The 12339-nt window shown below is 45.5% G+C and overlaps 1 protein-coding gene across 5 annotated transcripts in view; it reads left to right on the top strand.

The window, feature by feature from the left end:
* Positions 1-12339, top strand: part of kdm6ba (lysine (K)-specific demethylase 6B, a) — a 54011-nt gene that overhangs the window by 30445 nt on the left and 11227 nt on the right. For 2 of the 5 annotated variants that reach the window (XM_050067011.1, XM_050067012.1), the window contains 8 exons: positions 7705-7791; positions 9876-9997; positions 10540-10663; positions 10820-10915; positions 11062-11356; positions 11473-11550; positions 11793-11963; positions 12074-12256. In XM_050067011.1, the coding sequence (XP_049922968.1) occupies positions 10545-10663; positions 10820-10915; positions 11062-11356; positions 11473-11550; positions 11793-11963; positions 12074-12256 (942 nt within the window). In that variant the 5' untranslated portion in view covers positions 7705-7791; positions 9876-9997; positions 10540-10544. The remainder of the gene's footprint in view (positions 1-7704; positions 7792-9875; positions 9998-10539; positions 10664-10819; positions 10916-11061; positions 11357-11472; positions 11551-11792; positions 11964-12073; positions 12257-12339) is intronic. The other 3 variants (XM_050067014.1, XM_050067015.1, XM_050067016.1) reach the window with 2 other exon arrangements.

Raw genomic sequence — 12339 nt, 5'->3', positions numbered from 1 at the left:
ATATTGGTTGTTATTTGCTACACGCCCACAGACGTTAAACGCGATCCACTCCTTTTCACTGGTCGTCGGACAAGCAGTTGATGAGGATTTGTGGCTGGCTGTGGGGGCTTATTTGTCACTTTATTGCCCACAATAAAGGAGGAGATCAGGAAGAGCGGAGTGTGCTGGCATGGGGTCGCGAAGAAAACAAAAAAAGAAATCCTTTGAAGGCTCACTTCCTATCAATCGGATCGATCAGCATGGAAACCAGCGGTGCGTTTTGTCTCTGCGTTTGATGTCAGAGGTTGTAAAAAGTTAAAGCTCCCAATCGCTCCCTACACACACACACTCTCTTGGCCGGCTGTGTGCTGCCTCAGCTCTCCCCCGCCTCCGTTTGTCCCGTGATCTCAATAGGAGTGTGTGTGTGTGTGTGTGTGTGAGTGAATGAACAATCGCCGCCCATTTTACTATGAGTGATGACGAACATGGGGGAATATTAAAGTGATACACACGCGCCAGGAGGAGGAGAGAGAGATGACGGTGGAAAAGAAACCTCAAACTAACAATAGTGAGTGAGTCACATAACTTGAGTAAGCAGAAGAGGTGTGTGTGTGCGCGTGTGTGTCAGTCTGTGTCAGGACAGTTTCCCACCCCAACCCCTCTCCATATGTAGCTTTGGTGTGGGTGTTATAGGCTGTCCTAAGCAAATTAAGGATTACTTTGATCTAATTAAGAGTTTTCCTTCGTGTGTGTCTGGCATGGGAAATGGGTCAGTAGGCTGGCTTAAAGTGCTTACTTGTCTAACACTCCTTCGACAGTTCACAGTGATAAAACGAGCCGTGTGTGTGTGTGTCTTGGCTGTGTGACAGTCCGTCAGATTTTGGGGGGCTCTCCTGCCTCTCAACTGCCTTTGTTGCCTGTTAGAGAAAACAAATACGACCAAGTGTGTGTGTCAGAGGGAGGCGGGTGGGGGAAGTGTTGCGATGTCATCATGAAACGTCTGTTTGTGTGACACCATGCTGTCGCAGCCTTTCCAGTAAAGGGTGTCGTTTCTCCTTCAGAGAGCGACTCAAAACGAGAGAGAGGGAATAAGGGAGGTGCAGGACAACATCTGCCCTGCTGACGATTTCTCAAACACTCCCCAAACACCCCCCAACAGGTCAGGTGTTAAAATACACAAGTTTTTCTACATAATAGCTGGCACTGTGGCTGGAAACCAGTATAGGAATTTCCCGTACCTCTGTGTCAGCAAAAACATTGAACTTTAAAAGGGGCACTATCCAAATTACCCTCCATTTACATGATGGACAGTATTATTTATAGTTCAGTATCAATGGAATATATTGCATAACAGCTAGGCATAGCTCTTGTTGGCTGCCCTCAGTGCCGCAGTAAAATACCTGTCAGTTTATTTAGTCTCCTGCAGTGCATTCAAACACTTAAGCATACCAAGCTTGTCCAGACAGTAGGATGAAGGTTTCAGAGTTCAGTTGGGGCTGAGGGGGGCAAAAACTCAGTCAGCCAAGTGAGGAATTCCACCATGCAGCGTTAGGCTGCCTGCTGTGGATCCTGCACTCTCAACGTGTGGACCAGACCCCCAAAAAAACAGGAAGCTGACAATGTCTGTCGCGTAAGCTATATGTAAAGGGTTATTTTGGGGCATTGTAGCTGTATTAAGTGTGAGACAAAGGTGAAAGACAAACAAGATATAAAATATAACAATAACGCTTAATGATTGTGCATTGAGTGAAAAGGTTTAAATGTGGTAAACAAATGAAGGGTTCTCTGTGTGTTTGCACATCATTAGGCTTTTTGGGTTTGAAATACGGAAAAGCAGTTTGGATTACATTAATCACTAACATGTATGGGTGAAGTCATGGTCCTTGTTACAAATTTCTCATTAGTTTCTGTGGATCAGCAGGACCCTGCTATACTGCCAGCCAACCACGAGGCTTAGACATCCATAACTATAAATATTGGTCATACATGCAGCTGTGGTCTTGCTGTGTTTTGGACCTGAGAACAGTCAGGAAAAACAGATTGGTATAATTCAGTCCAGAAGCTGAGGAGTGAATTCACTGAGAGCTTTTACAGCAACGGGCAGCGATTCAAAATCAGCCACAAGCCAAGCAAACAGTCTAATGTAAAACATGGCAGCATTTTGAACAGAGAATCAGCGATATTATTAGTGAAAAGAAGACTATTGTTTGGAGATTGAGTCCACTCTGAGTGAATAGAGCTGTGTTTGAGAGTAACAGGGTGTTTACGTCCTGTTTGCCTGCTCAGCCGAGTGGGAGAATAAGAGAAAGTTTTCCCTCTGAGTTCAGTTCCTCTCTGTTATCTCTGGCTCTTTGCCACTGATGATGATGCCACAGTGTAAGGGGGTGTGCAACCTACACACTGTATTAGTGTGACTCATACACAAAGTTACACATAGTCACACACCTTGGAAAGAATTTTCTTCCTTCCTTTTTTACCACCCCTCACCTCCTGTGACTACTTTCACCCATCTCGACCACGTCGGCAAAATAAATGATAATTCAGCCAACAAGTAGGCCCTGCGTGCATCATGGGAGATAAAAAAAAAAAAAAAAGAAAGATCTACAGCATTGCTATCTAAGGAATCTGTAAACAGGCAGGCCTTGGATTCTCTGGTCTAAATGAACAAACGGAGGCGTCATAACAAAAGTGGTCAGCCTGCGTCACAGTTGTTCTGATAAAGTCAAAACGGTCGGTGCGTAATTACACCCACTGTAAGAACAACGCTGCATCGACCATCTGTACACATGCTGTCATTAACTCTGATGCATATAGGACACACACACACTTGTCCATGTTTTTTTTTGCCATTCTCACACACACACACACACACACAGAGACACAGACTGCTGATGAGACATAATGTTGAGAGTCCAGGGAGGAAGAGGAAGAGGATGGTGCATGAGGTCAGCCTGCCCTGTGTCTCTGTAAACATGTTGTTCTGTAAAGACCTCTTATAAACCCTGTTATGAATTTCTCTCTGAGTCCATTGCTGCCTCTCCAGCTTAGTTTAATAACTGTTAGTGAAGACGCGACTGGTTCCCTTGGTAACTGTTACCAAGGGAGCAGAGTCTCAAGTCTTGTTGAGTGCATTTCTAAGCTAGACGGAGTGCATGTGTGTTGGTCCTGGATGTGGAATAGAAGCACATGGAGACTGAGCAGTGTGAGGGAGGGGGGTTTTTGCAGTTCTGATTTTGAGACAGCTTTTCCTATGAAAAGAGGCAGCGAGATGTTCTGTTCTGTCCTGAGCTTTTCTTAGATTTGTTACTGAAAATAAGCAGAGAGAAAAGTTTGGGGGCTTTTGAGGTTGCTCAAGCGTGGAAATCGAGAGTGACGATGATCAAGTCATTATCAGTTGCTAGTTGTCACCCACGTCCTCTTTGTTTTCCGGTTTGTCGGGATTTACACACCGTTTTCCTTTCTTCAGAGTCACAAGCCAGGTGTTGAGTCATTCTTTTTTCTCTCACGCACACACTTCAGTTCAGACAGCGACACAAAAGTGTTAAGTCTGTCGAGAAATCCAGACTCATGTTTTCTCTGTAACACAGAGTTTCTGTGAAAATGAAGTGGAGAGTACAAGTAACTGGGAGGAGTTATTCAGCACGCACACACACATACACACACACACACACACTCATTCTGCCATCATATGTTTGTCATTCATTTTTACCAGAAGCTAAAAAGAGGGCAGACAAGGCTTTTCACTTAACACCCAGAGTCAGAAGCAAGTAAATGGCTTTTTAAGTCAGTTGACTGTCTCGATTTTGTCGGCGAGGCTTGTGTTAGTCATGAGTTGGACACACGTGCCGTTCACACAAGATGACTGTGTGTCTGAAGTATATTTTAGGACTGAAACTGACCAGGTTTTTGTATTGACTCTCCTTGTTTCACATCAGCAGAGACTCATATTTACATATGATCACTTTCATCTATTTTATTACTGGGAAAAAAAGCTTTTTCACACACACTTAAAAAAAGGCAGACAGTTCTTTACAACAGGAAGCCTCAGCCTTCTAACCCTTCCCCAATGCCTTACACACACACACACACACACACACCCCTCAGGGAGGCCTACTTCCTGTGGTTGTGACGACAGCTTCCTCTCCCCTCTGAGCTCTGTTCCTCTTCTCTTTAACGTCACACACACACGTGCATCAGATCTGTGAGAGTGTATGTGAGAGATAAAAAGAGAGGCACCACACTAACCCAGTTGTGTTGTCAGTCACATGCCCAGATGTCAGGGTGCTGAGTGCAGGAAACAAAAGAGGCCTCATGTTCTCATGTTTTTCTACCCCCCCCCCCCCCCCCCCCTCCTTTCCTCCTCCTGCTTGTTCTGTCTCTTTTTCCACAAACAGATAAAAATTTAGGCCAACTGTTTCTCCACAGTGTATCTTTGAGGGTCCGGAAATCAACCTTTTCATCTCCTTCTTTAGAACAAAAAGTCAATGGAAAAAGAGGTGGTAACAAGCCAAGCAGCACATTGACAGGTGACCACCAACAGCTAAAACGAGACAGCTTTTGGTTGGTGGTGGCTGCTAGCCTCAAGGTTGTTGTTATTTCAAAATCTACTAAATGTTGAAATAAGAAGCATTGTCAACCCCGCAGGGTTAAAATCTTTGTTCTTCCTCCCCTTGTGATTTGGCCTGAATGTAGAGCAGATGTGAGGGAGTGCACGCATAAGCCAAAGGAGACAAAGTAAGACAAATAAGAGCTTTTATCTGGCCTGTTATGGTGTGCTGGCGTGCTGCTGATGACCGTGGAAGGCCGGGGTATAATTGGGTGAAGGGTGAGGTCAGAGCTCCGTCCCTGGGATGAAGGGTCGTGTTGTCGAGATGGATGCTCGCAGGAGATAATTGTTCATCACGGAGGTCAGATGCTTCTGTGTGTGTGTAGGAACAACGTTTGCCTGTCGTGTCCTTGGCTAACCCACACTGCCCTGTGTGTGATGGCTGGAGCAGTGCCCTCTGATTTTCTGTGTGTGTGTGTGTATACAAGAATGTGGACGTGATGAAGTTAGCCCGCATCACCGTCTTGGAACGGCATTCGCTGACGTTTGTACACGCACAAACAATCACTCACCCGTGTACACACACACACATACAACAAGCTGGGGGAGGACGGATGTAGAGGCTGGGTGTTCCTCTCTGTGTGTGAGAGAGAGAGGGAAAAATGCATGGTGTTTCCTTCAGTACACGATCTCTATCTGGGGCTGATTATGTAATGGCCAAATGGACTAGAGAGGGTGAGGGAGGACAAAACAAGACAGAGGGAGAGAGAGAAAGGGAGGGAGAGAGACAAGACCATGCATGGCCTTTCCGTCATCCTTGGCCAGGGACTAACTGCTGCCAGAACTTTCCTCCCGCTCTGTTTTCTGTTATCAGCAACTTCTCTAGCCTTATCTGGTCGTCTCCTATCAGACGGACTCTACAGTGACTTTACTAGGACAGTAACACTCTCCAGCTGCCTGCCATCACCCTTCAAGCTTTTAACTGTCAGTGGTCTCATCCTCTGTGGTTCTTCATAATGTCACTCTAGCACTCTCAGTGTAAGCTGTCTGTCTCAGTTAATATTGATTAACACCACTGTGCTGCAGTTAGTCAAATCTCCAGCTCCACAAATCATTCAGGATTTTGGTTTTTCAAGTGTCACAGTGTAGGAAAGTAGATTTTTCTTACTGATGGATATTTTTTGCAGTGTACTGCCTCCCTTGGTCTCCGGTCTATTTTCCTCTCATGGCCTCAGTGTGGTTGTCTGGCTGGGGACCAGAGAAGGCCAGTGGTTGGCAGGGAAGGGCAAGGGCGAATAAAATAAGGCTACTGCACAGAGACAGACATCATCTGAACATCTTAATTTTGCTTTGTTTGTGTGTTTCTTTGTTAGATGCCGCAGCGTATTCAACAGAGCTTCTTTATTTTCTTCTTTAGCTTTCAGGTTGGTGTGTTTGATGACGGTTGGCACAGCTTTGTCTCTTTGCCAAAGCTTCCTGCTTGGCCACGCCTCCCAGCTGATAGTTGATGTTGCCAGGACAACAGCTAACTCATGTAACTACAACAACGAGGGTGTTGACAGGAACTGCGCTTTGATGTCTTAAGTCAAGGGGGGGGGTTCACTTGAACATGTTCTGTGGGGGGAATTTTTTATGTAACATTGAATTGCGTCATCTGTTTGATAGAAATTGATAAACATATCAGCTGCACACAGTAGCTAAGGACTTGAAATTACTTCGACTTCACTCACTGTACTCAGCTGTGTGGAGGAACATTACAGCTTGTTGTGGTTAAATTGAGGTAAAAGTGACAGCATAAAGCGATCACACTTCACTACTTTCAACATAGAGTGTCACTGAAGCTGAATATTTGCTCAGCAGTGAAATTTTTTTTAAATTACTCCGGATTTATAAAACAACCAGATCAACAGATTGATCCACATGTTCGCAGAATTTGCCGCATCATTTCTCTTCAACGTTTTTATCAGTTTTGATTCTTCTTTCGGCCGTGAAATCCCCCCTGCAGCTTGTCATCACATCCTGTTTGTCTCTCTAAACACACATACACACACATACACAACCAACCCATGCGGCACACTGCATAGGAAGCAGAAATGACATCACAAAGTCCGAGAAATTCCCACTGTTGTCACATCTGTGGCGGTGCAGAAACACGCCCCCGGTCACCTGACTGTAAGTGGTGTCCCAGGAGGGCGGAGTTTAGGGCCAGCGGTTCGGGGTAAGCCCTATTCCAGGGCGCTGAGTCATCGGGGGTTCCCCGAAAAATGACATGCTGGTGCGCACACACTCTCACTGTTTTTTCCATCCACATAGAGCAGTTAGCAGCAAGTCATAGCTGGTATAACCACTTATCACTTTGGTATCATCTGATAGAACCCGAGCTGGTATGTAATACTGTCTGCCGTCTGTGTACACTATCTGGTTTCGGAGTACTGAGTTTCTCACACTGTGCTGGTAGAGTGGCTGTGAGCAATGTGATAGCCTGGGTAGCAACTGGAATAGACGACTGTTTGGTCAGAACAGACATAAACACACACCCTGTATAAAAGTGGTAATTACAACCTCTTTACTGTGTCCCTGTTTGCACTCAGTAGTCACAACTGGGCCTTTTTTACTTATTTCAGACTGACTCTCTTCTTTCTCCATTAGGCCGTGTGTTTTATTATTTTACTATGTTTCCCCAGCACTACTCTTTCACATGTGATAGTTGACTTAGCTGGCCTGGCTCTTCCTGTTAGAGCGAGATCAGCCTTGTTTGTGTGTCTGCTCTCCTGTTAAGCTGGACAGTTAGTCTCACCATTGTGTCTGTGTGAGAAGAGAAAGAGGGAGCGAGCGAACAAGAACCCCTCTCGCTCCAACTGTGTCGGCCTCCCTGCTGATTTACCCCTTCGCCTCTGAGCCACCCTCAAGTTTTCCACACTGCTGTGAAACCAGGCGTCACCTCAGACTTCAGGAAACCGGGAGGGTTTGGTGACGATTCTCTGTCGAGAAAGTTAGAAAAGAGAAGTAGCAGGACAAAGAGGTTGTCAGTTCATATTGAAAGCACCCTAAGCCCTGAATCATATCACATGCTTTGAGGCTTCATATATACTCATAACTCTGAGTTTCGTGTTTAGCCTGGTTTCCTGTTGTTTTTATGACAGCTCGACATGAATGTTTTTGTCTTCTCTGTCTTTCAGGGTTGAGGAGACCCCAGAGAGATGATTGGCAGCCGAAGCTGAGACACAACACAACTGTGAATCAATAACTTGGTGCTACTCTAAAAGGTACGCTCAGCATGAGTGTGTTTGTCTCAAAACGTGTTGTGTGCAGCTTTGACAGTTATCGCCAGCCTATCTTTACATGGCAGCAGAGCCTGGTGGATGATGATCCCTGTGTGTCAAGAGGGAAAAGATAGAGAGCGTGGTGTGTGCGTGCGTGCGTGCGTGCGTGCGTGCGTGCGTGTGTCACTGTATAGCACCACTCCTGACAAGCTAAAAGTGTACAACGATTGAAATATCTCCTTCTGGGCTTTAAATAGAGACAGAGCGATCCAGAGTTGGTGGGAGGAAGAAAGGCATAGAAGAGGAACTGGTGGGAGGAAGGACTGCGTATAACCAGAGCTAATTTAGGAAAACTGGTGGAAGATTGCTGTGCTGAGCAAGAGAAATGAATCATAACCTGTGTGTGCATGTCTCTTACTCTCCAACTAATGCATAATACATGATAGTTCAAAATATTATCATTACATTTTAAGCTATAAGTGACAAGCTATGTGTAATGCATTGGTTGTGAAGTAACAGCCATGTACACACAGGTTATGTTTAAATTTTCTTGCCATTGAACAGCTTGATTGGAATCGAAAATACTTGCCGAATGATCTTGTCACCTTTAAACTGTCCCAACAAGGGTTAAGTAATCCAGACATTTAGGTGGGATAATGCTGTTTCTTGATAATACAATTTAAAGTCAACCACTTATCAGATCAAAAAAGTAGGATTTTAAGTGATTTTATCTGTTACATTTTCAAGTATGTGTCTGTTAACACTAGTTTTTAACAGCAGTGGTGAATGTGTAGGTGCAAATACATCCCTCTCAGGTTTTGTCAGGGATCTCTTTTGTTGTCTTTTTTGAATCGAGATACTTTGAAACACGGACTTCTTTGTATCTTGACACCTTCTGTCTTTTGTATTGTGTGTGTGTGTGTGTGTGTGTGTGTGTGAGAGAGAGAGAGAGAGAGAGAGAGAGTGTGGTGTTTCAGAAAGCAGGGAAGGGAGGGAGTTATCTCTCAGCTTCTTTTATGTGTTTTCCCCTCAACCGCTTTCCTTTGTGTTGTCTCTGTGCATGTGTGTTTGTGTGCGTGTGTGTGTGTGTGTGTGTGTGTGTGTGTGTGTGTGTGGGAAGGTGTGTGGGCGTTTTCATGGCACCGTTCCTCCTCTCCACTCCACTCCACCTCCCTCCATCCCTTCCCTCCATCTCCATCTTTTCTCCTTAATCTATCCTTCCATCCTGTTCAGACCGTCTGTCGCTGCTGCCCCCCTCTCCCTCTCCATCACGCCTGCCGTAATGAGATTAAACCTTAGTGTATCCACCGGGCATGCACATTCATGCACACTTAATACACACACACACCCTTCAGAGTGCTGCAGCACACACACAATCATCCACTTAAGAGAGCACACTATTCTCTCTCTCTCACATGCACTAAATCAGCACAAGCCTGACACGGCCATGCAGCTTGCACACTTGGCACTGCTTCCAACAGCACACACACTCACACAGACACACTTGGCATGTGACCAAGGCCTCTCACTCTCAGTCTTTCCCTCTGTCTCTTGTTATCAGGAGGCCCATGGTAAGGATTACAGTAACCCCAGGTCTGTCCTCATAGGTGAGCTCCCCACTGAGCCATCTGGGCCTCAGTAATAATCCTGCTCTGAACCCACTGGCTTACTGGCGCCTCCTACAGGCTAACTGACTCATAGCAGCCAGCCACAGACAAAGACATCCATCATGATTTAAAACTTCAAACAAATTTCAGTTATTCTGATGCTGCTTGGGGGAAAATCCAAACTAGAACAAAATCAGAGGAACTTTCAGTTGTGAGAATTAGATGTGAATAATGAGTTTAATTCAGGTTGCCTCTGCAGTCACATTAAGCTCTCGCCTGTCCTATATTCTATTTACACCCTCCCATCTCTGCTGGCAGGCTCTCCAACTCACACACATACACGCACCAACTAGCCTATATAATAGAGAGCCCACTGGCATTTATTGACTTTTCAGTGTGTCTCTGTCTCCCTGGTTCTCATAGTGGCTCTCCTGTTCTTCCCCTCTCTCTGTCTCTCTCTCTCTCTCTCTCTCTCTGTAGCTAACAGGCTTTTGGGTTCTTGGTGCTAAAAACAGAGGAGTCGCACAGTACAGATATTCTCAGTGTTGGAGTGAGGCCCTCTCTGTGCTGCAGTGGAGGGCTTCACAGACACAGCTAGTCTGGTGAGTAGGAGCTCTCTAATTCCCTTTAATGACAGACGTGTTCAAAGTACAGACTGCTGTTATATTACCTTTAAAAGAGTCAGTACCAGCCCTTCGTCGAAATGTGTGGCAGTACATATGGAAATATGTTTAAGTGAAAGCATGCAGTTTCAAATAAATGACCTCTTATACTGCTATATATAAATTGCAGGAGAGATAACAAAATGTTAACGTAATTACATTTCTGAGTCTCAGCTACAGTCTGTGATTTTGATGGGCAAACTAGTGATTGTAGTGCAATAGATTTTTAAAGTAATCTGTTGAACCCTGGTGTTCGTTGCATAATGAGAAGTCTGCTATTTTAACCACAAATCCGCCATGGTTGCCATATTATTTAGAAGATCTTGGCACTGTGTTAACAGTAACACATGGGCCGATTCTATTTTCTGTTTGTTGAGATATTTAATGAGAAGCTTCAAATAAATCAAAAAAACTTATTATGCTGCGTTAGTCCACATTGGTTTTGTGAGTAAACTACATGAGTGTATTGCTAACATCTACAGGCTGGATGCATCACGCAGTAGAGCAGTTTGGCGGGCGTGGCACACGGGATTCCTTCCCTCTGGACGGACTCAACCGGGGACCATGGGCTCCCGTGGGCGGCCGCGCCTGGCAGCCACCTGCCAGGTCTGTGGCCATGACAACACATACACACAAACTTTTAACCTTTTTGTTACCTTCAATCTGTCAGCTCAGTAATTTTGAGTGCCATGTTTTTACAGCACAACTGAAGTAAAAGCTCAAATGTACTTATTTTTGTTGGACTGTACTGTGTCCTGTCAGGTGTTCGCCTGGAATGAACCAACACCAGCTCCTTTCCCATCTACCTCCTGGTCCTATGGGCGGACTGAACCATCCCAGTAAATTCTTTAGTAATGGGTAAGTCATGCACACAATGCACAGTGAAAGAACTACATTTAGAAAGCAGCAGCATTTACAGAAAATGAGATAAGCTTGTGGTATAATTTAGTTGTTTGTTTGTGTTGTAATATTGTTTAACCCTTTTGTGTTTTTTGGCTGCCCAGGCCCATGCGTGGAGGTGAGAAGCTTGAGCTCCCACAGCCAATATTACCAGGTCTGCAGAGGGAACAGCAGAGACCACCGCCTCCTCCTCATCATCATCTTCACCCTCCACCTCCCCACAGAGCATGGGAGCAACTAGGTCAGCTGTATGAATCCCACCTCCCGCCTCAAGGACATCCTGTTGTGCCACTGCCCAATGAACACTCACTTCGTCTCCATAATGGAGGCTATGCAGGCAGCGGTGGCCCTCCCCCCAACCCCCATCTCCCCCCCAGCAGGCCAAACCAACTGCTGAAGGTGAGTAACAATGCTACAAGCTATTTCCTGGTAGATTTATGTATCAGAGCTTTCACAGATTTAAAAAATGACTCTTGGTGCATGATTTTTTGTGTTGTCTTTACTGTCTGCTTTAGTTTGGGGGTCCTCAGGAGCAACATGTTCCCCGGGGTCCACCATTGCTGGGAGATGAGATGTGGGCTCAGGTGCACCCGGTAGGAGCTCTCTAATTGGCTATGATCATGTTTCATCATCCATATAGACATAGAACAATCTCTGTTCTGGCTGTCACTTCTGCTGCAACCAGACAGATGAAAGATACACTCCATTCAAAGCCACTGTCAGCAAGCTTTGGTTCAATATTTCAGCAAAGGAATGTTTCGAACTGACACTGCAATAGTTGCACTGGTTGTCTTCATCTGCCACAACACTGATCCTTTCATTTTTCTGTTCACAGCAGAGAGGCTACCCAGGGAAGATGTCAGGGGGTCAGCTGAAGAGACCGGGCCCTCCATTGGGAGAGCACTCTGTAATCCAGCACACTCCTCCACCATCCATGCACCTGTCCTCCCGCCCAGCTGCAGAGGACTGTCCCAGCCCCAGCAAGAGGAAAAAGAGTTCAGATCAGGCATGTTTTACCAAAACAGCCACCATGAGTGGCAATTAGTAACCTCAATTCTAGATTTTTTCTACAGACCTTTGAGTAGTAAACAGTGTAATATCCCACTCCCTGTGCAGGTATCCCATCCTGGGCTGCAGCGTTTTCCTGGCCAGTCTTTATCTCAGCACCAGTCATCAGTCCACCACCTCCCTCCAAAAGCTGCCTTCTGGAACCCCCTTCACAAGAACAACAGCACCCCTTGGCAGCCTCAGACTTCTGACCGCAAGAACCTGCCATCACAGGAGTTCCAGCTCAGAACAGTAAGAAAATATCCTACATTAAAGAAATTGTACTTGAAGCCAAGGGTTAATATTTTACTATTGACTGCAATCACCGGGAAAAG

This window comes from Epinephelus moara, chromosome 17 (assembly GCF_006386435.1).
Source record: "Epinephelus moara isolate mb chromosome 17, YSFRI_EMoa_1.0, whole genome shotgun sequence".
NCBI lineage: Eukaryota > Metazoa > Chordata > Actinopteri > Perciformes > Serranidae > Epinephelus > Epinephelus moara.
Note: the sequence above shows the minus strand (reverse complement) of the source record. Positions and strands in the feature narration are given on the sequence as shown.